General features: G+C 46.7%; 2 protein-coding genes across 8 annotated transcripts in view; one reads left to right on the plus strand and one right to left on the minus strand.

The window, feature by feature from the left end:
* Arhgap26 (Rho GTPase activating protein 26) overlaps positions 1-26147 on the plus strand; it is a 729500-nt gene that overhangs the window by 166308 nt on the left and 537045 nt on the right. The gene's annotated exons all lie outside the window — the stretch shown is intronic.
* The window catches only part of Fgf1 (fibroblast growth factor 1), a 97870-nt gene that overhangs the window by 4096 nt on the left and 67627 nt on the right, over positions 1-26147 (minus strand). For all 4 annotated transcript variants that reach the window (XM_052742072.1, XM_052742074.1, XM_052742071.1 and 1 more), the window contains 2 exons: positions 17398-17600; positions 4692-4795 (listed from right to left, as the gene is read on the minus strand). In XM_052742072.1, the coding sequence (XP_052598032.1) occupies positions 4692-4795; positions 17398-17566 (273 nt within the window). In that variant the 5' untranslated portion in view covers positions 17567-17600. The remainder of the gene's footprint in view (positions 1-4691; positions 4796-17397; positions 17601-26147) is intronic.

Here is a 26147-nt window from a genome sequence, read left to right on the forward strand (position 1 = left end):
CCACCCGCGTCTATCCTGTGTTATCTCTCTGTCTCTCTCCTCTGTATTTCTAACTAAGTCTCTTATCCCTCATTCCTCAAGAGTTCCTGGGGTAAGTAAGTGTAGGGGCTGGTCCCCCACAGGTCAGAAGACAGTTTGTGTGAGTCAGTTCTACATGTAGGTCCTGGGGATCGAACTCAAGTTGTCAGACTTGACAGCTACCGTCTTCACTCATGGAGTCATCTAGCCAGGTCATGAATTGTACTCTGAAGAAAATCACAAGGAGGCCGGGCGGTGGCGGCGCACACCTTTAATCCCAGCGCTCGGGAGGCAGAGGCAGGCGGATCTCTGTGAGTTCCAGGCCAGCCTGGGCTACCAAGTGAGTTCCAGGACAGGCTCCAAAGCTACACAGAGAAATCCTGTCTCGAAAAACAAACAAAAACCCCCAAAACAACAACAACAACAAAAAAGAAAATCACAAGGGAGCCCTGAGATGATGGCTCAGCAGATAAAAGCCCTTGCTACCAAACCTAACATTTGAGTTTGATTCCCAGGACCCACGGGGTAGAAGAAGGGAACCAGCATCCCCAAGTTGTCATCTGTCCTTCACACTTGTGCCATGGCACACATCTCCCCTGTTCTGCCTTCTGCCCCACTAAGCAATACATACATATTAAAGAGAAGATCACAACTTCAGTTGAAAAAGGAAAAAAACCCAAAGCCCACCACCTCCACATAGGCAATTATGGGCGTTGATTGGTTGGTTGGTTGGTACAGTGCCAGAGATTAAATGCAGGACCTTGTACATTCCAGGCAAATTCTCCAACACAGAACAGTGTTCCCAATTCTAGACAACTGTTAACACTTCACAAATACCCTCCCCTATCTCTTCATGTACATGTAGAATGTATAAGGAAGGCTCTGAGGATGTAGAGTCACAATTTATCAAGGTCGTAGTCTATTTATTTGCTTCTTCTTTTTGCTTTTTTGAGGCAGGGTTTCTATATCTTACAGCCCTGGCTGTACTGGAACTTGCTTTGTAGACAAGGCTGGCTTCAAGCTCACAGAGATCTGCCTGCCTCTGCCTCTTGAGGGCTGAGATTAAAAGCGTGTGCCACCGCCCTATCTGGTGTTTTAACATTGGGCAATAAACTAATGAAAGTGTATTCAATATCCCTTCCAAGGAAAAGTGAAGTGAAAATATTATTAATCATTTGGTAGTAAGGATATCTTTCTGAGTGTGGCTTGAAGATAGGTATCAAAATCTGAAACGTCCCTCCCTACCCCTGTGTCTCTCTACCCCTCTCTCCTTCTTTCCTTCTCTCTTCTCTTTTCCAGTACTGGGAATTGAACTGAAATCCTCCCACATGCTAGGCAAGCCCCTCCAGCCCCCAAACATGCATTATCTTTAATGCAGCAATTTCCTGTCTAGGACTTTACATTTAGGAGGCAGTTGAATGAATGTAAAGTCCTATTTTGAGGGTGGGTTTTGAAGTATTGGCTATTGTGGCAATACAGTGGAAGATGTCTGTGGCAAGGTGATCATTGGAGGAGATAAAGTTCCCTCCTCCCAGTAGAATCCAGTGCAGCTGTAGGCTTATTGAAATACCCAGGCATATTAATAATATGGTTACTTGGAAAACGTCTATCAGCTACATTTTACCTACAATTCATCTAGTAAGAGGGAAAGAAGTCAGTGTTTCAAATTTCTGTGGGAACAGATTTTGGAAGGCACGTACTCAATTTGAATTTAAGGCAATGACGTGGAAACTCTTATACTTCACACTGTCCTTTTGATGACCTGCCTTATTGGACTCTGCCCTTTTCTTTTTTTTTTTTTTTTTTTGGTTTTTCGAGACAGGGTTTCTCTGTGTAGCTTTGCACCTCTCCTGGAACTCACTTGGTAGCCCAGGCTGGCCTCGAACTCACAAAGATCCGCCTGGCTCTGCCTCCCGAGTGCTGGGATTAAAGGCGTGCGCCACCACCGCCCGGCGGACTCTGCCCTTTTCAAGTCACATGATCCCTATGGACTCTCTTCAACCACAGTTAAATTCTGATTCCCTTTCTCATGGTTTTTAATCACTGTTCTTTATATGTGGACATGTTTGTTTTCATAGGATAGAAGATCTGCCAGAGAGGTGGAATCTTGTTAGCCTCTGTAGTCTTTTATCTCCTCTTAGACACAGCTTTGCAGATGATGGCTGCTTACCACCTAGTGAGTGGGTAAATGGAATTCTTTTTTCTTCCTGCTTGGGTGGGAGCCAGATTCCTGCTAAGCAAACAGTCTACTACTGAGCTACATCCCAGCCCCAGAGTTAGCTTTTATTAGCAAGGAACTATGCAACAGGAAGTGTCCACTTCTTATTCATTTATAGTCTAGGGAAATGACACCTGGGTGAGACATTGTGGATCCTTCTGGAACAAAATAGGATATAAATATAGTATTTAATTGAATGACTCTGCCTCTGGAGGAACTGGGTCCAGACACTAGTAATGGGGCACATTGTTGAGACAGAAGGAAGGAGGTGGTTTTAGACTGTGTGGGTTGTCGTGACCCTGTAGTAGGACTACCCCCATGATGGCCGTCAGTGGGTGTCCGGCCTGCATTCAGTGATGAAGATGGGCATGGTCCTGTTCCCAACCTGTTCTTCTTTGTCATACTGGTGCAGCTGATGTTCAGAGTGGCTGAGTCATGGCTGAGGTGGCCAGCCATCTCAGAGGTACTGCATCTCTGAGCCAGGCTTTGTGTGTACTTGCTATACACTTGGCACAGTGCTGGGGACCTGTTCCTCGGCTCTTGATTCATGCCTATTGTTGTGGTTGTTTCTATTTTTATATTTAGCGTGCTTTCCCCCCCAGTTACTTAGGTGACACACACTCATTGTAGAAAATTTGGAAAATACAGGAAGCCATTAGTGTATTATAAACCCACCCACCTACCACCCCTGTAGATAACTGTATTAATACTTTGTTATACAGTGTTTTAAACTAAATTTTTCAAAATAAAAATATCCTTTCTACACAGACCACAAATCTGAATTAGAACGGATGAAGACCTATTTGCTCAGAGCATGAGACAGAGCTTTTAGCTATGTTAGAATGTTTCTTTGTCAATGTGGTATATGTGAAGATTCTTAAGTAGGACATGCTAAGATCTTATTCAGATGAATTACAATGATGGCCATGGTTGATGTAGGAGAGGGTTTTTTTCTGGAGCCTTGAGGACACTGGTTTCAGGCAGTTCTCCTTCAACATTTATATTTAAGTGTAAAATATTAGAATAAATGTCAAAATGAATTTCAAATAGAAAAAGCCTAAAACCTTGCCATAGTCTCTAAGACACATAGAGTGTGTGGGGCTCACAAGCTGATAATTTGTCTTAGAGGTGTCACCAGTGAAGTGTCTCACGGGTGCCAGAAGCTGATGAGCACGTTCGGTGTGCCGTCTCCTTGGGCAGTCTTGAGCCTATGTGAGGTAGAGCCTGTCTGTTGCTATAGACGGGGCTCACAGTGGACATCCGACTTGTTAGATTAGGAGAGGCGTGAGCTTCATTGGAGATGGAATGGTTGATTGATTGGATGGGCAACTGGAAGAACTGCCTTAAAGTCCGTTTCCCGTGCAGCAGTCACTTCCCGACTCCAAGCCCCTGGAGTCGGCTTTTCCCATGACAGCGGTCCACCTTCTGCCTCCTAGTGGGCAGTGGGAGAGCTGCACTGTGTTCTCACCCAGCAGGCTTCTTGTGTCTCTATGCTAGTTTGGCAATTGGGTACCACTGAAGGTCAGCCCAGACTAAACCTGCCTTCCAGACTGCCTTTTTTTTTGTAGCCATCTTCCCCAAAGGGAAGGATTGGGTCACAAGTTACAGGCAAGATTCTTATAAGTGCTTGGATACAGAGAAGGGATCTCAGAATCCAAAGCATTCCAAGTTAGTTTTAACATTTTTAGGTGATCCTGAAACAGAAGAGATTATCTGCAAATTTTAATACAATTTTTTTAATGTTAAAGTACCGTAATTTTGATTTTGATTTTTAAAAAGGCATTAAGAGACAGGAGAAGTAACATACTCAGTAAACTTGACCTCATTTTCCAATACCTATGTTAAAAAAAAAAAAAGAAAAGAAAAAATCAGGCTTGCAGTATGTGTGTCCCAGCACTGGGTATTGGAAGTCAGGCAGACCCTGGGGTTTTCTAGCTAGCCAGCCTAGTCTACTTGGCAAGTTCCAGGCCAGTGAGGGACCCTGTTCTTTTTTTTTTTCTTCTTCTTCTTTTTTTAAGGTCAACAGCACCTGAGGACTGATACCCAAGGTTCTTCTGTGGCCCTCAGATGCTTCTGTGCACACAGGTACACCTCCACACACAGGCAGAACATTAAGAGACACACATCGTTCTCACTCAACTCCAGAAGCATTTTTTTGGGGTTGAATGAATAAGGTAGGATTAGGTATTCTGAAATGAGTGCCCGACAAGTTGCCAAAGTACCAATCATCATTTCCTCCCTGTCTGTATGATAATCGGAGTATTTTGAGAGAATACCACAAGAAACTCTTTTATGTTTGTGCCTAAAATAAAGCACGGTGGAGGGTGGGAATTGTACTGGAAAAAATAACAAACAGAGGCTAATTGATGGTGTGTCATTTGCATCACCCCGTGTAACAAGACTTCTGGAAACCTCAAGCCTTGGCTGAGTCTGGAGGCGTCAGCCTCATACTTACCGAGCCGTATAAAAGCCCGTCCGTGTCCATGGCCAAGTACTGGCCAGTCTCCGTGCCCTTTATATACACTTCGCCCGCGCTTTCCGCACTCAGCTGCAGCTGAACTGGAGTGAAAATAACACAAGCAAAAGTCAACAAACACCGCACGTTGGCCAGTAGCCCCGCAGCCAGAACAGCCGGCTGTGGAAAATTCTGCTTATTCGTTTTGGAGCGCCCCGAGGAGGAGCCCCCAGTGAATCAAAACAGTAGTTCCTGCCCCTTTCTGCTCCAGGGAGAGCTGTTCAAGGGGAGCTGCATTCCTGAGAGAAAGAGAGACCAAGGCTAGCTTGGGCAGCCCATCTACCCTGTGCATACCTGCCCAGTTCCTCTGTCCTCCCCCTCTGTCACCTGAGGGGAAATCATTACAGGGAGAGGTGATACTGGTTTCCTTAGTTCTGATCCCCAGAGGTCTTGGAGTACTGTAGAGCAGGAAGTGGCAACAGCTTTAGCTGTCACCCTGCTGGATAGGGACACACCTTCAAGGCAGAGGGACATGCTGGCAGATCACTAATGTTTTAAACCCAGACACTGTTCTTTTCCTGGAGAGGAGAGAGTTCCAGGGAGTCAGGACTCACCACAGTGAAACTGAGTGAACCCCTCAACCTCCAGGGCATCCCAAATAGGGCCCTGGCAGAGAAGTGCTCAGGAAGGGGAAGGAGTTACCCATTTACCCATATATGCAGGGACAAGAGCAATGTTCTCAACTGGGGGCCATTTTCTTCCACAAGGGATGCCTAGAAAAGTCTGGGGATTGTCTGTGTCATGACAGCTGGAAGGGAAGGAGCAGGCTACTGGCCCTAGTGGGCAGAGGCCAAGCATGTACAAAACATCCTCCAGTGCAGAGAGCAACCCCTCAAGGTCCTGGAACCCATGCTGAGACACCTTACGACTGAAGGCAAGGATTGCGAGTCACTTGAGATGTATGTCACCATGTGTTCTGGTTGATCCTCTCAAGGCGCCTTGGGTAGTGACAGATGCATATCAGAGGCTAATAATACCCAATGGATAATTATTATTTTGCTTGTTCACCTATGAAGGGAGGTGCATTAATAGTTCATCCTTGGGAGCTAGAATTAATTCTGAACTCCTCTGGACAATTTCTTTAGTCTCTAGACTGTCACAACTGTTATTCTGACTTGGAGTGAGAGGGCCGGAATAAGTATAGAAAGTAGATTAGTGGTGGCCATGGCCCGGGCAGGGGTCAGGATTGTGACACGAAAAATATAGTTGAGAGACATGTGGGTGTTACTTCGCTTCTATTCGAAATGAAGTCAGGGCCAGGATGGCAGCCCAATAAGCGGGGGTGGGTTGGAGGGCAACAGACTTGACAGATTTCTCTGTGGGTCCATTTAGACCCTCCCACCCCCCCTCAGCACAGTGATGGCTATGTCGCTTCAGTACAGTGATGGATACGCAACTTCAGTGGCTGAGGTCCTGGCCCTCCCTGTCCATAGGCTTCATCCTAGGAGATGGAAGCACATAGAAAGCCTTCCTAGGGATAGTCCACATGTGCTTTTCTAGAGCAAGCATAGGCATGGATGGCCAAGTACTTAGGCTCCCCTCTACAGCAGTGCTAGCATCCTTTCCACACAGTCCTTTGCCCCTGGTTTTTCTTAACAACTGTCAGTGTGACAAGTTAGCCGTGTTGTTGTTGTTGTTGTTGTTGTTGAGATTTGAAGTGTTTGCCCTGGGTGTGTGTCTGTGTACTACTTGCGTGCAGTGCTCCTGGAGGCCAGAAGATGGAGTCAGATCCTCTGGGCCTAGGTTTACAGACAGTTGTGAGGTGTCCTGTGGGTGCTGGGAACTGAACCCAGGTCCTGTGAGAGAGCAGCCAGTGCTCTTAATTGTGAGCCATCTCTCTGCCCTCTCCAGCTCGTTCTCTTTGCTAGTTGACTTGTGCTCCATTTTGTAGCTGTCCGTAGCCTAACGGTTGGCCACATCCTGACAGATGTGCTGGAGTTTCCCCCTTCCCCTCTGCTTTCCTCATCCTCCGATTCACACAAGAGTGACACATAGTTACATCACCCCTAGAAGATGCACCTCTGCATCCTCGGAAGTCTGCCGTAGAGACTCAAGACTTCCCCCAACTTCCTGTGGTGAGCCGAGTTTATTGAAATTACAGGAAGGGAGCTGGGAGCCACTGACTGCCATTCCTGCTGGTCTCCCTAACTTTGGTCATCTCTGAGAGTATGGTCACGAGATAGTAGGCTGGAGGACATCCAGGAGATGCTCCCTCCAGCCTCACATCACTCACTTGCTTACTCTGCTCTACCTGTGTTAACTTTCAGTTCGTGTGTGTGTGTGTGTGTGTGTGTGTGTGTGTGTGTGAGAGAGAGAGAGAGAGAGAGAGAGAGAGAGAGAGAGAGAGAGAGAGAGAGAGAGAGAGAGCGTGAGTGGGCTCCTGTGAGTGTGAAGATAAGAGAACTATCATGGATGCTGTTCCTCGGGATCTGTCCACCTTGTTTTTTGAGCTAGGGTCTCTCAGTTGGCCTGGAACTCTCTCACTTGGCCTGGAACTCACTGGTTATGTTAGGCTGCAGTGAGCCTATGCATCTGCCTGTCTCTGTCTTCCCCAACACTGAGATTGCAAGCATGCATCGCCACACCCAGCTTTTTCGTGTGCATTCTGGGATTGACCCTGTGTCCTCATGCTGGCACAGCAAGCATTTTCCTGCCTGAGCTGTCTCCCCAGCCCTCACCAAACTCTTGTACCTAAGGATTCTTGTGCATCCTATGCCGCTGTCTGGCATCTTCTTCCTCCAGACATTTATAAAGTGTACTCTGCTGTGGGATGTTCTGTATGTTAAATGTGTTGCTCTGATTGGTTAATAAATAAAACACTGATTGGCCAGTAGCCAGGCAGGAAGTACAGGCGGGACAAGGAGAGAGAGTAATTCTGGGAGATGGAAGGCTGAGGCAGAGAGACACTGCCAGCTGCCGTCATGACAAGGGAGATGGAAGGTACCGGTAAGCCACGAGCCATGTGGCACAATATAGATTAATAGAAATGGGTTAATTTAAGATAGAAGAACTAGATAACAAGAAGGCTGCTGCAGCCATACAGTTTGTAAGCAATATAAGTCTCTGTGTGTTTACTTGGTTGGGTCTGAGCGGCTGCGGGACTGGAGGGTGAGAGAGATTTGTCCTGACCGTGGGCCAGGCAGGAAAACTCTAGCTACAGTACTCTCTTCCTCCTTCAGGCCTCTGCCTAAATATCTTCTCAGAGAAGCCTGCTCAAGTGTCTGTGACACTCTGCCAGTGGGTCCTGTCTTCCCCTTCCCTAATCCCTGCCCATTCCCTCCCCGCCAGTGCCCATGTACTCTCTTCCTCATCCGCTTGCTATTTCCTTTCATATGCTCAGCACGTAATTATTTTATTACTTAAAGCTTTATCCAGGAAGCAGAAAGAAAGGAAGGGAAGGAATTTTATCTGTCTTGTCTTGACTCCTTGGGTCCCTGGTGTAGCGTCCTACATACAGTGTCCAGTTGGTATCAGCCGAGTGGATGTCATCAGGCTAATGTTGGCAGAGATGGTTCTGCCAAGCCATCCTCAACAAGCTGGGGTCTTTGAATTGTGCTCCCAACACATTCTCTGGCGTTAATGGCATCAAGATGAGAGGCATAAGGCTTGAGGCTAGACTCGAACCCCAACTAGTAGAGTGACTTTGGCCAGGCCACTTAATCCATCTTGGGCACAATGATGGGTGCTTAGGTTCCATGTCTATCAAGTTCTCTCCAGATCTGATAGTCTGTGAAGCATGTGACTAAGTATGATAGTGACGCTCCAGGGAACAGAATGGCGTGGTATGTCCACATAAAGGAATGCAGTTGTGGTGAGTCTGTGGTTGCAGTGGCGTGAAAAGCCCAGAATAAGCAAATATATAAATATGGTGAGTAGATTTGTGGAGCCCAAGGCTGGACAGGAGTTGGAGTAGAGAACTCTTAACTTAATGGAAGAATCGTGGTTAAGAGCCTGGGAGATTCTCTTTTGAAAATTAAAAATAATAGAGATGTCTGTGCAACCCTAAGACGAAAAATTATAAGGGCCAGTGAGATGGCTCAGTGGTTAAAAGCCTCTGCAGTGCCAACTAGTGACCTGAGTTCAATCCCGGGATCCCATGGTAGATTAGCTTTTTTTTTGAGAAGGGGTTTCATGTAGCCCAGGCTGGCCTCAAACTTGCTATGTAGCCAATGATGACCTTGAACTCTCAATCCTCTTGCCTCTATTGCCCAAGTACTAGAATTAGTGGCTTGTGCCACCACACTCCGTGAGGAAGGTTGGTTTGTTTGTTTTTTAAAGCATTTAATTTCCTAGCTCTGTCTCTTGCTGCAGGGCTAGGTGAGGGCAAGTTCTTTCCTTCTGTGAAATCCCATCATGCGCTTGGAAAGGCCTCACAGAAGTAAACAAGAGCTGGGGCCTGCCTAGCACATGACTTCAGCCCTCAGCCAGGGATGGTATGCTGGTGAGCGTCGGCTCAAGAGTTTCCTCTATAAATATTATTTCTCCAGGATGTCCAAGTTTCGTAGCTCATTTTCACTGCGTTTTTTTTTTTTTTTTTCTGGCTGCGTTTCCTACACATATATTTCTGCGAGCAGGGCTGGCAGGAAGGCACGACGCCCAGCCTACACCGCGCATGGCCGTGACTGGGTGTCCAACCCTCTGATGGGAGACTCCATTCTGGTTCCGTAGACCTATACCCTCTCAGCTGCTGGCTGCAGGGAACACTCAAGGTGGGGCGGAAGTGTGACCTCAGAAAGAGGCAGGGGCTGGCCACACAGCACGCTCCTTCCTCCTGTAGCAGCAGAGCAGGGGCAAAGGATTGTAAGCCATTAGGTGCCCCCCACCACCCCTACCCGTGTGTGCTAAAATTTGTGTTCATGAGTAGAAGCACAATCCAATATCGTCTCACGCCCCCACCCCTGTCCCTGTCACTCTGTCCCTCTCTCTGCTGCCTCCCTTTGTTCTTCTAGACAAAAGCAGGAGACAACATACAGCAAAGAAACTGTGGGGAATAAGTAAATGCCTGCTGAAAAATGTGTCAGAAGCAGAAGCTAGTGTATATATAGCTCATGAACAGATGTGCGTAAAACGTAAAACTTACTAGACACTGTCAGGCATGTCCAGCAGCTGCCCTGGGGAGGCTGAGAAGGTGGTAGAGGACAGGGGACCCATAGAGGGAGGGTCTGATTCATCCTCATGCTCTCTCTGTTTCTATGAAAATCAGTTCTGCAGCCATCTCTGGGTCCTGGGCATGGCATTTGCTGGTCTCTGGTCTGTATGTATATACTGCACGCTTTTGGTTTGACTGTATGCACATGAGCGATTACAAAGTTTTCATCCAAGAGTCGCCGTCCCCCACAGCTCTCCCTGCCTCCCAGGGGTGGGTAAGGCTTAAAGCTCTGTTCTTAGTCCATGGGCTGACCCTCAGAGCTACCCAAGGCTCTCCTCCTTTTCCTCCTTCCCTTCTTCCTTCTTTCCCTTCCTTCTTTCCTCTCTCCCTTCCTCCTTCCTTGTTGTGTGTCTGTGAAATGTCTGTGGAAGGTTGCATGCATACTATGATGTAAGTGTGGAGGTCAGAGGACAGCTTCTTGGAGTCAGTTCTCGCCTTCCGAAACCTTTCCGTGGGCTCTTCTAAAAACCAAACAAACTCAGGTTTTAGACTTGCAAGCAAGTGCTTTACCCGCCAAGCCACCTTGCTGCCCCCAAGACTCGATTCTTGCTCCTGGTGACCTCTGAGGTGGTCTGTGACTCCGCTCAGGCTTGAACACAGGGATTCGTAAGAGGTTTGAGTGTACCAAAAGTACCAGGGGTGGGGGTGTAGGATGGGATGGATGGTCACAAAAACCCTACCTTCTCCATATTCAACACCCTCCACCAGGTAAGCACCTTGGGCAGAGAATGACACCCTCATTGGGAGGGAGACCCTGACAGCTATGAACAGGAAGGACAGCAGCCCTGGGCATCCCAAGTTGCTTATTAATGAAAACCAAAGTCTATAGCTAGCTGAGTGCTTCCTTTAGCCCAGGTCTGAAATGGAGACAGAGAATTTTGATTTAGCAGAATAGGAAACAACTTAGGTACTCTAGTGGTCGATAGGAAATCCAAAGCCTTATAAAAATTGACTTGAAGAGGGCTGGGAAAGGCTTGTGTGGTAGTTTTTTTCTTTCTAAGTAACAGTGTGTCACTCTGGAGCCCAGGCTGACCTGGTACTTGCAGTGATTCTCCTGACTCAGGCTCCCATTACTGGAATGGTAAGCATGAGGTACCATATCTAGCTATTTGGTGGATCTGTGATGGTAAATATCCTAACAGAATCCAGGGTTGTACTTCTGTGTGTTTTGTTTTGTTTCTGGTTTTGATTTTGGTGCTGGGCATTGAACCCAGGACCTCATTCGTGCTAAGCTTGGATGCTGGAGGGTGCTGGTTTGAGAATACAAAATCTAAATATCAGCCTAAAATGGACACAATCACCTTGTTGGCTCATGCTCCTGTGTTCCATGCTCACTGTTCATCACCCTGTGGTCTCTGCATGCTTACAGCCCCTTCTGAAGAGGAGCCCAGCACTTTCCAGGGCTCCACCAGCTTCCACCCGGGTACTCTTGCCTTATGCCTAAGGAGTAGCTGGCATCTGCTTTCTTTTCTGGGACCATAACCTTCCATGAGGTCATAGCAGTAGCTTGTTCATAGAGAGGCACGTTGATCCCGTACTTTCTAGAGCAGAAAGAAGGGAAAAGAATCCAAGATGGCTAGTGCCAAGAGCAGTGAGCTCTGGGACCCACACTCCATGTCCACCCCTGTCCTGCACTAGGGATTTTTACAGCTGAGGTGACAGCTGGTATCTTGGGCTGGGAAGCCAAAGAGGAGGGCCTTGCTTGTGTGTGGCATGGCCTGCCCTTTATGCCTGCTGCCCAGAGAGAGGCCACAGAGATTACGTGCCCAGTTTATTCTGGGTTGGAGACTTCCCGGCCTTGGTTGTGTTTACTCAAAGTGAGGTCAGCCTCATTCAGAACTCAGCCAGGTTGTTTTATGTCAGTGGAGTTTATAATTAAAGTGTAACCACAAACCAGTCTTTGCAAAACATTAAAGACAGAGAAGGGGAAAAAATGGACCAGAGGGGGAAAATTCCAGTGGTTTGAAATGTACGTGAGTGTGTGTGTGTGTGTGTGTGTGTGTGTGTGTGTGTGTGTGTACATATGGAAAAGACTTTTGCTAACATTTGTAAAGGTGTCTTGTCTTTTAACATCTGGAAAAAAGTCAGAAAACTTTTTATTTAGTTCAGAGATACACTGAGAGACATATGTATGTGTATTCATATGTATACTGTAGTTTCTCCAGAAAAATCCCTCTATAATCAAACAAGGGGTCTTGAGTTAGACTCAGGGACCCAAGAGGCTGATACACCACATATGGCAGGCAGGAACATCCTGTTGGGAGGACATTCCTCTCTGTAGCCCTGCCCCTCTCTTTGCCTATGGCAGCAGGGCCTAGACCTCCCCAATGTGGTTCTTTGGAAAGCTGTCCTGACTTGGAGTCCAAGCTGGTGGTGAATATAATGCCTTTACCATTAAATGTGGAGTCCCATCAGACCAGACAACGGAAGTCTAGACTACCCCCAAACAGTATACAGGGAGGGATTTCACTGCAGTGTGGTCTGCCTGGATCCAGGGCAATGCAGTAAGATCCTTTGGACCAGCAAACTCCCCTGGTGCCTTTAGGATGTGGCTAGGTTTATAAATATTTGATTGGCACACACTCTGCTGAAGAACATTTCCATCTGTGTGGTGAGTGGTGCCGAGGATCCACCTCCCCGACACAGCCTCCTTCCTACGGGCTGGGGAGGCTGGGGGCTGTAGGCTCCACAAGGAGGCTGAAAATTAGGGATGTTTAGGAGTGTGCCGTTCCTCTGCAGCTGCTGTTCCAGCTGTTGATCTTATGGAAGAGGAAAACCCGACATGCCTTCTCCAGAGAGGAAACTCTAGCAGGAAGAGCAGACAGGCATAGAGCTCTTGGCCTTTTCTCTAGTGGCTCTGTCCCAGGGAAGTTAGATGGGAAGGAATTGCTGGGCCAGGTCCTGGGCAGGCTGTGGCTCTGTCCCAGGGAAGTTAGATGGGAAGGGTTTGCTGGGCCAGGTCCTGGGCAGGCTGTGGCTTTATGCCAGGTCTCAGGAGCTCCAATTGAGACAGTCTCAGGGAAGCTAGGATGTAAAGTAAGCAGCAGTTCTGTGAACAAGCTTAACATTTATTTAACGGCCAGCTCTCAGATGGTTAAATGAGGAGGCCCAGTGAACCTAAGGAGGAGGAGGATGGTGACCCTGGAGAATGGCACTGTTTTGAACATTCAGGTACCTGGAAGTGTGTTGGACACTCTCTTAGAAATATCACATTTCACATTCCTACTTTCCTAAGAGGTAGAGAACTGTTGGCATTCTTATTTTTAAATCAAGGAAACTTAGGGGCATAGAGGAAAAGTAACTGCCACAAGGTGTCACAGGTCTGGTAAATACAAAAGGGGACATCAACCCGTCCTTGCCTTTCTGCACCACGTGATAGGATAAGTATGCCAATGTATTTAGTTTGCGGGGTGAAAATGCTGTCTGTCATGGTGTTAGTATCAGGGTGGTGGTGGGATCCTCAGGGAATGTGCTTAGTATTGGAACAGGGGACAGGCTCCAGAAGCTGTCCCCGTGAGAGGCCGGTCACATCCTGTTAGCTTTAGGGTTTTCAGCGTGATGATGTCTAGTGACCTCAGAGGATTGTTGTCAGGTGGAAGTGACCATCTGTGCAGAGCCTGGCATGTATCAGTGCTTGACAGGCATTTCTTGAGATACTGTTGGGTTTAAATTTATCTGCCAACAACACAAGTCAGCCGCTCATCAAATTAATGCTTCCTGGGCACTGAACCAGTGACGGGCAATATGCTGAACACAAGAGCTGCAGTGTCGAGCATCAAGAGACAGAGCCCTGGTCCTCCGGGGGCTTGCAGGGGAGAAGTCCAGGGAACAACCACATAAGTAAATGCAGAAGTGTAGCTGTGAGGAGAGGCACACAGATCTGTGGCATCCTTCACATGGATGCCATAGCATGGAACTGGTCACCTTCCCCTGGTCCTGTGGCTCGCCCTAGACTCTCTTACAGTCACAGATCTGCTTGTCTCTCAGGGCTCACATTCTGCTCTCAAAAGCAATCTTTTCACAAGCTGCATCTCCAGGGCCCCCTGTAACCCTCACTGTCTGTCTGTCTCTATTGTGGATACTATGACATTGTAACTAGTGTTTACATCATGTACGGACAATTGCCCAGAGCTGTGGCCCAAGCTTTGGTGAAGGCACAAGTCTCAACCCCGCCTCTCTACAGGAACCTGGTAGAGACATTTCACTTAAGTCTGTTTTGGAATTGCCAGTGCACAGCGTCCTCCAGAGGTTGACACCACAGATAAGGTACCTGGAAACTATTTCTCCCAAGGGTAAGACAGACAAATTTGGATAATTTCCCCACTTTGCGCACAGTCTTTCAAGGCTCTGAGGCAAGTTCTGTCTTGTGGGGTTTATGCTTTACTGAAGTATCTGACTGTCTTTTAGGGGTGCTCTTTCTTCAGGAAACTTTGGAGTGCAGCTCTGCCTGTCATGCTCAGACCAATGATTAAAGAATAGAACTTACAAGCTGGGCTGTGGTGACACACGCCTTTATTTAACCCCAGCACTTGGAAGGCAGAGGCAGGTGGATCTCTGAGTTTGAGGCCAGCCTGGTCTACAGAGTGAGTTCCAGGACAGCCAGGACTACACAGAGAGAAACCCTGTCTTGGAAAATAAAAAAAAAATACAAAAAAAACAACAATAACAACAACAACAGCAACAACAAGCAGACTGTGTGTGGATCACGGCTCTCCAGGGTTTCCACTCGAAGCCGCCCAAAGCCGACTCTGCCTCTGAGGCCTGAGGTTCAAAACGGCAGTGCCACCTCTGGGCAGAAGATGGCGACAGATCCACACCCAGGGAGATGATGGCCGTGCCCAGGAGGCCCCCTGTGGTAGGCTGATGGGTAATGTGAGGAACACAGAGTGAAGCTAGCACTGGAATACCACAAGAGGAGGAAGCTGAGTCTCAGTGAGATTAAAAGACTGCCCAAAATTGGGCTCTGGGGACACTGAAGATTAGAAGAATCATTGGCTGGGCAACTTGAAGCTTCTCTAGCAGAGTACTTCATGCAAAACAGAGAGACTAGTAATTGTCTGGTTAGAAAGTGGCAGAGTAGGACATGAGCACCAGCATTCCAGGGCCCTGACTGCAGAGGGTGGGTGGATCGTCCTTTGTGGTTTCCACCGGTACAGGGCAGATTGCTGCCTATTTACCTTAGGACTCTCCCGTTGGCCCTTGTCCTTAGTTCTAGAGTAAGCAGACAATAAGCACATAGAACTGCTTTGAATGTTGGTAGAGAAGCGTGAATCCAGACTCCAGCCCTTCATGGGCCAAGAGAAGCGCCATAGTATCATACTGCATGTCCATACGCTGCATTGGGTCTGGAGACTTGGGATGGTAACGGCAATATTGGCCAGCATGTGCTGAACTATTACCCTGGGCCGGGGAGGCACTGTGCCGGAAATGTTTACTACACTGTTTCATTCACCTCTCCCAAGAAACCTGGAATCAGTATTCTCATTTTTTTTTTTAAATTAGAAAAATAAAGCTTGAAAGATTGCGCCCAAGTTCACACAATAAATACCCCGGCATCCCTTGGGCATGTAATTCCTTACAGCTCTCCTACTGAGCTACGCTGAGTTCCCAGGGCTTCTGACAGCTGAAGCCTGGGAGCCAAGTGCCACCACAAGCTGTCCCAGGGTTATGCACCCCGAGACATCCTATGCTACTAATGATAGAGTGACCAGAGTGAAGACACATGACCTTTGTCCAGAAACCCGGAAATTGTAGCCTCTTGTTACCCCGAAGCTTAAGGTTTCCCAGAACCAGGCAAACCTTAAGAAACATGTCGCCATGATCACCTTTGGTTTGGATCTTGGGGACTAGAACATCTCCCATTAGTTCAGAAAATGGTGAAGACTTAGTAGAAACATTTAAAACTCAGAGAAAATGAAGCTTGTTACCCTGGATTGTGTGGGTGGACCCATGGATTGTAGACTCTGCCCAATACAGTGAACTGGAATCTTAAATTCATTGGTAGCACAGGGTCTCTGTCCTAAGCCCTGCTCACACCGTGCGGCTGTAGGATGACGGTGCTTCTGACGGTTCTTCCCTCCACCTCCTGACTGCGGAGATCTATATGTTATACATATAGATGTGTAACACCACATTCACTTTGTATTTGGCGAGGCCTCCTATGCTAGGCAAGCACTCTGTCACCTGGGCTACAGGCTCAGCCCAAACTCGGTTATTTTTAATGTTCTAGACTCTCTATTTTTGGCTTGTCCTGGGTCCCTGTTTTTCGTAGAGTGGAAAACATGTAGGAGGCCCACTTGAAGACAGGTTATCCAAACAAAGCCCCCAAATCATAAGCCTGCCCCAGCTGGCTGGCGCTAGCACCCGCCTTTCTGGGGAAGGAGGGACAATGTTAACACCCATCCCAGTCACGTGTGCATCTGAGACTGAGCAGGGTATCTCAGAAGCCATCTTCTCACTGTCTGTGAAGTTTGGTGCCTACACCGGTGTAACCCAACATCTAACACATAAGTCATCACATCAACAATTGACATCCCCTTGTCAAGCCAGTCCCAAGCCTTGCTTCCCCCTGTGCTCACCAGTGTCTCTCAGCTTGCAGCCTGTTTGGCTCATGAAATTGCTGCTCCTCTATGCAGGGATCATATCTGACTTTTGGCTTCCCTACAACATCTAATACCCTAGTGGTACTGAGGGAATCTCTTAGTAGAAAGCAGATACCTAATATCACACACACACACACACACACACACACACACACACACACACACACACACACACACCAGCACTAGAAGTACTGGTCAGGTAGATTATTTACCCTAAGCCATACCACTATTTATCTACATTGTCTGAAAGCCAGGCTGCTGGGAAAGCCCAGAATTGTCAGCCGCTCACTCTGTGGCTCCCATCTCTGGCTCCATTAGTGTCTGGAGAATGACTCCACCCCTTCTACATACCACAGCCACATCTGCAGAATGTGCTGCAGGAAAGCTGCATAATTTATGAGGTGTTAGGCTATGCTTAGAGATGGGGATTCTCAAATCAAGCCCAGTGGAGACATCACCTGGAGAGTCTGTTAGCTTGAAATTGAGCCCACATCTTTGTGCAGGATTTCCCGCCCCTGCCCATCAGGTTCTTCCCATCAGGTTCTTCCCATCGTGGACCAGCAGGCCTTTGTCTGGCTTGGGGGCCTGATCTTTTGTTAGTTTATAGAAACCTGGGGGCAGGGGGCAGTGATTGGACCCTAGCAAAGGTTATATCAGGCCAACAGAGAATCCTTCCAAAAGCTTTCAATAAGATGTAATTAGCCAAGTGGTAGCCCACGATTCCCTGTCTTCCAAAGCCAGCCCCTTGGTATATGTATGTTATCTCATTTCTAAATGCATTCCGCCTACATAGAGCCGTGGAAAGTGGCTACGTGTACCCTCTTCCCTGCCGTCCTCCCATGCTGGACTAGGGGAGACACAGGAAAGTGTGGCTGCAATTCAGATAGCTGCTTACTGTGCTGGTCGCTCCTGTCCCTCGTCCCATCCACTGTGCCGTCTGGAAGGATCCTCAGGAAGTGGCCCCCGTTGCTGCAGTAGAGCAGTTTGGGCTTCTTGTAGTTTCCTGGAGGCAGATTAAACCTCTCGGTCAGGGCTGTGAAGGTGGTGATCTCCCCTTCAGCCATGGCTCAGCGGCAGCGGGTGGTGGTACTCTCAGGACTGAAAGAAATGAGACACACCTGTAGAATGTTCCTCCGGTAGAGGTATGATGGACATATTCAGGAAGGGAAGGATCGTGCAGGGCCACAGACTGCTCAGGTGATACCCAAAGTGGACGGGCCTGTGAGGTGAGTTGTGGCAGAAGAGGGATGGCCCCTCGCCTAGAAGAAGTTTTCCAGCCAATTCTCTCTTCCCAATTGGATACAACTTTTCAACAAGCTAGATTTTTTTCTTTTTTTTAGAACTTCACATTTAATCATTTGGTCAAGAGGAAAAACATTATGTCTCGGTCCCTCCTTCTGGTCCACACACATCCTCAAATTAAATACTGTAGTTATACTAAAATAACACCTGGGGTCTGGCAGAGACCCACAGAAGCCAAGAGGCCAAGGCTGAGGCTCTGCCTTCCACCCTCACACTGTTTTGACTAGGTACTGCCAAGCCAGAGTGGGGCAGAGGGCACAGATGGCCTGGGCATTTGGGCACCTGTGAGCCAAGGGTGCAGCAGGGGCAGGAAAGGGTTAACATGTATGGCAACCTTCTAAGTTTGCTGGAGGAAGGGAAGAGGGCAGAGAGAGGGGCTTGGGGCGTTTTTAAAGAGCAATCACTGTACCAGGAATACTTTCTGAGACAGAACATCTTGAAGGCTGTGCCTGGCCACTGCTGGTTTCATGGCCTTCCACAAGACCCTCTTATCACACGGGAATATCAGGGCTGTCATTGTTCCCAGACTGTCTTCATCTTAATTATTTTCTAACATGAGATGCCTTTATAGCACAGAGCCTATCACATCACATTTTATAAACCTCTAACATTATATATATCCACTTTATATACATTCATACTAGTGTAAAAGTGTAGCAATTATTGATGCTGGGGATTTGAAAAACGAAACCAATGAGAGTTAGAATGTTAAACCGTGTATTTTGCCCACCATTTAGGAAAAGAAAGTCCTAATAACTGGCTGTTCTGGAACTCACTCTGTAGACCAGGCTGGCCTTGAACTCACAGAGATCCACCTGCCTCTGCCTCCCGAGTGCTGGGATTAAAGGCGTGTGCCACCACCGCCCGGCCTGTTTGAATGTACTTTTTTTTTTTTTTTGGTTTTTGGAGACAGGGTTTCTCTGTGTAGCTTTGCGCCTTTCCTGGAACTCACTTGGTAGTCCAGGCTGGCCTCGAACTCACAGAGATCCACCTGCCTCTGCCTCCCGAGTGCTGGGATTAAAGGCGTGAGCCACCACCGCCCGGCTGTTTTTTTTTTAACGAAGAGCAGGAACCTAATGTTGGTCTCACCTATGTATAGCTGTTAATCATATATGTGTGTACATGTGTGTGTATGCATGTATGTATGCATATATATACATATATTTATATAATGAAGTGGTTTTATAACAACAATCATCATCACCAATAACATATTTTGTGCTGAAAAATATTATTTGTTAACGTCACCCTGACCCTTTAATGTGAATGCTAAAACTCCTGTTAAAAAAATTAAATCCGAGCTTAGAGGCGTTAAATTGCCTGTGCAAGGTCGATAACAAGAAGCTAGGTCTCAGAATGAGTCAGTGAACACCAAGCCTCAGTCTGCCCTTAATTACTATGGGAAAGTTACATGATTTCACTGATGTAGATGTATTATGACCAGAAGTGGGGTTTTTACCCATTGCATGAAATTACACCTGCCCGGATAAACTTGTCTTTTCACCTACCATCATGATCTGAATGCTAGTAATCTCCAACAACCTCGTCTGCACCTGCTCCCTGTTTACTCTGTAGCTGGATTCCATATAGCTGCTCAGGCCAGAAGAAACTCATGCTGGTAGCATCATGGACTCCCAAGACCAGTCAGAGCTCCACATTCCATGCCCTGATCAGTCCTGCACAGGCACTCATGGGCATCTATTCAATCATAACCCAAAGCACCAATCTGGATAATTTCTCTTTGCGACTGGAATTAGAGCTTGAACTGGAAGTATCCACCTTTTTTTTTTTTTTTCCTGCCCTTGGTAGTATGTCTGGTACATTCCTCTATTCTGCAGTCCCATAGGCCAGCTAATGACTTCAGTTTCAGCTACTGTTTGGGAGGCCCCTGCAAGGACATGCCCCAAATTTAAATATACATATAAACTACATTCAAAGTCAGACTATCACAAATGGCTCTCATCACATGGTGCAACATTGTTCTTGCCACATAAGATGGTAAGAGACAGGTCATGTTATTTACATCAGCTGCAGAGGGAGGATTTACCTTGTATAGCGCATTGTGCTTTTCTTCCAAATTCTCAATATTTTCCAAACATTACCCTTTCACCTCAAGCCTCTCGTCTCTTTGCTCACTTCCATCTCCTCTCTCCTCAGCTGTTTACCCTCAGCCATTCCTTACTCTACTTCTTTCTGAATCACTTTATCTTTCCCTTGCAAAGTACTGGAGATGGAGTCTCCTGCGTACTAATTTTTTTTGTTGTTTTTTGAGACAGGGTTTCTCTGTATATCCTTGGCTGTCCTGGAACTCACTTCGTAGACCAGGCTGGCCTTGAATTCACAGAGATCTGCTTACTTCTGCCTCCTAAGTGCTGGAATTAAAGGCATTCCCTATCACTGCCCAGCTCTGCATACTAATTTCACATACACCATAACACTAGCTGCACCCTGGCTCCCTGAATTCCCTCTGATGTAAAGCAATGCAGCTATTTCAAGTGTAGCTAACTTCAGGTGTTGCTCCATTACCTCACAGATCTCTCTTCTTAACAATGCAAATAAGAGATCATATATTTTTTCATTTATTTTACTCTTAATACTTCCTAAGTTGTGTACTTAATTTGCTATACAGGAAACAATAACCACACTCTAATGGCTACCAGTAGAATTGTCAATCTTAGGAGAGTAGAACTTTCTTGTTGTCTCAGGGTCTCCTCCAGTGGCGGTTTCTGATTGCATTTCCCATACTTCCTAAGTTGTGTACTTAATTTGCTATACAGGAAACAATAACCACACTCTAATGGCTACCGTTGGTATTGCCAGTCTTAGGAGAGTAGAACTTCCTTGTCTCAGGGTCTCCTGCAGTGACAGTTTACATTTGCATTTCCTCTGTTGTGGGCCAGCTACATATCAAGGATGGTCTTCTCTCTTCGGTCCCAGCAGGGAGTGGCTGTTAGGTTGTTTTCTAAGTGCTGGGCATGGATTTGGCTCTTCCTGCCTGTATGCTTGCCTCCGTCAATTGGGATGAAGATGAATAGATACACCAGAAGGCTGGATGGGGTTGGAGGTACCAGCTCTTGCTAAGAATTATACTAATGTTCTCATTTACATGTGGGTATAAGCCATGCAGTCTGGATGCCATCTCCCCAGAACCTTCATCAACTCATGACCTTGACCAGCACTCAGCAGGTCCCCAGGGGTCCTTCCTTCTGAAACACGGTGAGAACTGAAATGCATAAGGCTGCACCTCTGTTCTTTGCCTGCTCCTCTCATAAGTGGGATAGTTATGGGATGGCTGCGCCATTCAGATGCTTTCCTCTATTAACCCTTTATTCACATTTGCACCTGGATGCTGAAAGCCACATGTTGACTCCTTAAAATAAGTCTGGCATCACCATGGAGCTGATAGCCATGGCAGGGAGATTGATGAATCATCTGAAGCCTGGGGTGGGGAGGGGCATGAAAACCTCTTATTTTTTATTTTATTTACAATTTACCTATGTTTTGAGAAGTTGACAGTCCAGAATTCTTTGGCCAATCCATTGTTTGCTAAAGGACATGAATAAAGGAAGTATAGGGTGTGGCAAAACCATAAGGCAGCAACCTTAACAAGTGTCCCTGGGGATTAATGCAAACTGCTCTCATAAATGAATCAATTAACTAAATGAAATCAGGCATTAAGCATAATGTGGATTTGCAACGACTTCTCATTACTATTGTCTGGTTTATAGCGGCTATCTGGAGAGGGGATTTTCTGTGTGGGAGATGGAGAAAATCGAGTTCAATGGACTCCCTCTCATCATCTCGCACCAGCCAGCTCCTGGATTTAGGGCACTGGTGAGATTTTAGGAAAGCCAGATGATTTTCTTGGTTTCTCAGTGACACCAAAGTGAGAGGGACACTAAACCTATTAGAATGTCCACATTAAAGCTGACAAACTCACACCGGGCGGCGGTGGCGCATGCCTTTGATCCCAGCACTCGGGAGGCAGAGCCAGGTGGATCTCTGTGAGTTCAAGGCCAGCCTGGTCTACAGAGAGAGATCCAGGACAGGCACCAAAACTACACAGAGAAACCCTGTCTCGAAAAAACCAAAGGGAGCGGGGAATGCTGACAAACTCAGCTGTGAGCTCTGGATCAGACACATGAAACAGTAGGAAGTTTATACCCTAGGCTGGGAGCTCAAGTCATTTTTTTATGTAGGATAAGAAGCATACTGTACAGCCCTGGGCATGCACAAATGGGAACATGGATGTTTCATCTGGAGATGTTTCCTCTAATGATTCCCATCTGTCCTACTACACAGAATCCTCTGAAGGGTTAAAGAAACACAACATTCAAAAAGCACCTGGGAAGTGTAACAATGTGACCCAGCTTCTTAGAGATAAGAGCACATGGTTATATTAAACCAGTTGAAGCCTGCTGTGGTCTGGATCAGCTTAATTTAAGAGAGTTATTTTTATTCTCTTCCTATATGGCATAAATTAGCTAAGCTTCTCCTCTTATTAAATCACAAAGTTGATAACAGAGTAGATGAGGGAGACAAAGATTAGTTGGTTGTGTAGGGAGAATTCAAGTCATTGTTGCAGACTCAGATATGGGCAGATGTGGATGTGACCCAGAATCCTGATGTTCCCAGGAGGCATTGTGCTCAGTGTAGCTCTGGTGACTGCTGAGGAGAAAGAGCTAGGGTTCTGAGAACCAAAGGCAGACAAACATTGATGTCTGTAGGTTAGTTTTAACTCCTGTTGCTGTTTATACAGCAGAGAACTGGCCACGTAGAAAGGCATTTTGCAAACTGCATAAAGCCACTGATGATAGTGTGTTTCGATCAAGGTGGACCTCAAACCCAGGTCCAAAACAGGACTTAGCTTCACTTCTAAACACTGTCCTTGTCCCTATGAGTCAAATCACCCAGAAGCATTAATACTGCCTCTAGAGATGTTAGCTCTCTTTAGAGTTTATCAAGTCAGGTGTGTATGTTGAATGTCAGAAATAAATAAGATACATTTCAGCCAGCAGCTGGTGGGAGTGAGAGGGAAGAAGTGAAGCAGATAAAACTGCATTTATATGAATTATCCAGAAAAAAATGAAAAATATTGCTCCAAAGTAGATGAATAAAATCAAACCAAATATATTTATAGCCACAATAAATATAAATGGACTAAATTCTTTAGCTATAGGAGCTCTTAAAAATCCATATATCCATATGCATTCTGACTACAAGAGATACATTTCAAACATAAGGATACAGAGTGGTTAAAATAAAAGGGTAAAAAGTAAACCAGAGTCAGTGGCATGCACACTATGGACAAACACAGTAAGATTCAGTCTAAAAAAACCCAAGCTTGAATGGAGTGAAGAGGCAGCTTGTATATGGGAGAAAAATCCTTGCAAGCTGACCAATGTTCTGTCAACAGACAGAAGATTAATATCTAGAATATATAAAGAAATCAAAAAATTAAACAAGAGTAAAGCAACCTACTCAAAAAAATGTGCTAAGGAACCAAACAGAAGTTCTGAAAAGCAGAAATACAGATGACCAGTAACTATTTTAAGAACTGATCAACATTCATAGCCATTGTGGAAATGAAAATTAAAACTACTTTGAGAAAGCCGGGTGGTAGTGGCGCACGCCTTTAATCCCAGCACTCGGGAGGCAGAAGCAGGCGGATCTCTGTGAGTTCGAGGCCAGCCTGGTCTACAGAGCAAGATCTAGGACAGGCACCAAAACTACACAGAGAAACCCTGTCTCAAAAAACGAAACCAAAGCAAACCAAACCAACCAACCAACCAAACAAACAAATAAACAAAAAACTACTTTGAGATCCATCTTACCCCAGTCAGAATGGCTACCACCAAGAAAATAAGTGTTAACAAATGCTGGTGAGGATGTGGGTAGGGGCAACTTTTAGTTACTGTTGATGAGAGTGTAAACCAATGCAGGACTATGGATACCTGTGTGGAGGTTTCTCAATAAACCACAAGTGCCGTATGACCCAACTACACCACTCCTGGGCACATAACCAAAGGACTCTGGGTCCTACTGTAGAGGCACTCACACATCCATGTTCATTGCTGCTGTATTCACAATAGCTGTGAAATGAAATCAACCTAGATGTCAGTCAGCTGATGAATGGATATTGAAAAATGTACATGTACCAAATGGGATTTTGTGCCCCATAAAGAAAGGTCAAATTATGAAGTTTACAAGAAAAACGGGTGGGACTTGAGAATACTACATTAAGTGAGGTAACCAGGGTTCAAAAAGACGTTGTGTTCTCTCTCATATGGAGACCCTACTTTCTAATTTTTTATACATGAATACAGTTAGAAAGAGGTCCATGGGAGGTGATGAAAAGGCTTTAGGGGAGAGGAAAGATAGCAGAGCCTATGAGATGTAAAGGTGGAAGGAGGGATGCTGGGGTGGAAGGTCTAAGCAGGGATGCTGGGGCATGCGGATGGGTGAGGAGGGGGTGCAAGCAAGGCCAACCTAAACTAATGTATAGGAAAGAGCCATGTGGGGGTGGGGGGCTGGGGAGAGGACTCTGTCAGTAAAATGTCTGCTGCTGAAGGATGAGGACATACATTCAGATCCCCAGTGTCTGTGAAAAAGGCATGTGATGGAATCAGTAATCTTAGAGTCCTTGAAGCTCAATGGCCAGCCAGCCTAGCTGAATCAATGAGCCCCAGGTTCAGTGAGAGATCCTGTCTCAGAAAACAAGGTGCAGAGTGATTGAGGAAGATGCCCACTGCCAACTTCTAGCCTATGCACTCTCTTGCACACCCATGTACACATGCACACAAACATGTACCCAACCCCAACTCTCTCTCTAAATAAGTATTTTTAAAAATGAAACATGATAGACAAATAATAATAGTTAAAAAGTTGGCCTGGCGACATTGATATGAGATAAAATAATTCCCAAGTAAAAAGAATGATTACAGGCAAAAGGAATCATTGCACAGCGATAAATGGAAAGATTCAATGGACAGATTTGATGGCACAGCTTCAGAGTATACAAGGCTAAAATTGAAGAGAACAAGAAATTGATAACTCCACAATGGCGGTGAGAACTTTCGATACATCTTTGTCTCGGAGGGCAGCACAATAGATACAAACTATAAATAAACAAGGATACAGACTCCGGAAGGGCATGGCCACCATGTTTAACTGAATAACTGAGAGGATCTTCCCTTAGCGATAAAGTGAACACTATTGCTCTCAAGGACCTGTGGGATATTTACCAAGATCGTGGAGGTGAGACTCAACCCAAATAGAAACATTTGTATCATCGGACTGTTGTTTGAATAGAAACCACTCCCACCCATCGTTACAGTCCCCAGACAGCTTCCTCTCTCCTCCCCGCTGGGTTGCACCGGCTACCTCGAAGCTCTCACCTGGATGGCACTGGCCTGGGCAGTGCCTTCTTCTCTAGCATTGCTGACTTCTGCCACTTTCAGCCCCGCTGCTGCTCGTGATGTCCCCACCTCAGAAACCTCAGGATGGCTCTCTCCAGAAGATGTTTGGTTCCGTAGAATTCTGCCGCCTTTAGGGTGAAGGGCAGACGGACGCCCGTCCCACCCGTGGCCCGTGAGGCTTTTGTGATCTGGTCCCTGCCTAACTCTGTTGCCTTGTCTAACTGGGCTCTTTCTATGCACCCACCACCCCGCCCCTTGCATTCTTCCAGGCCTTAGCCCAAAGCTGACAGCAGCAGGTTCTCTCTCCCCTTCCACTGCAGCCTGGCTAATCATACTCACCCTTCAAAAATTCAACTCTCCCATCTCCTCCTCCAGAAAGCTCTGTGTGGACACGCCCCCCCCCCCCCCCCAACCTTGACCTCCCGACGCCTGTCCACACCACACACACCAGGTTGGATGCTGGGTCTTTGGGTTCCTTCAGCAGCACTGAGTGTCAATATCACCCGTGTTCCTCTTTCACAACCCTCCGTGGATTCCTGTGGCTGGGTCAACACCAAAGCCTTGCTACAGCCTGCGTGGCTGCTGGGGGCCCAGGCGTTTCCCCTACCTCACCTTCCACCCAGCTTCCTCTGTAAACCTAGAGCTCACAACCCTCCCTCCCATCCCGGGCCCCTTGTCCATGCTCTTCCCACTGGTCGGGATACTTTCCTTGCCATATTTGTCATCGGCTCTTAATTCATTCATCAGTTCCTTCAGAAAGCCCTTTCTGACTTCCCAGAACCGAGCCAGACTCCTCCTGCCTCACAGACGCCCCGCCCCCCCATTCCTTCCGAGATCCTACATCAGTTTCTAATTACACCTTCACGCTCCTGATTATTTCATTAATATCTCCCTTTATGACTAGACTGCTAGCTCCATGGGGGCA

This window comes from Peromyscus californicus, unplaced genomic scaffold, assembly GCF_007827085.1.
Source record: "Peromyscus californicus insignis strain IS unplaced genomic scaffold, ASM782708v3 Scaffold_17__1_contigs__length_78620276, whole genome shotgun sequence".
Taxonomy (NCBI): Eukaryota; Metazoa; Chordata; class Mammalia; order Rodentia; family Cricetidae; genus Peromyscus; species Peromyscus californicus.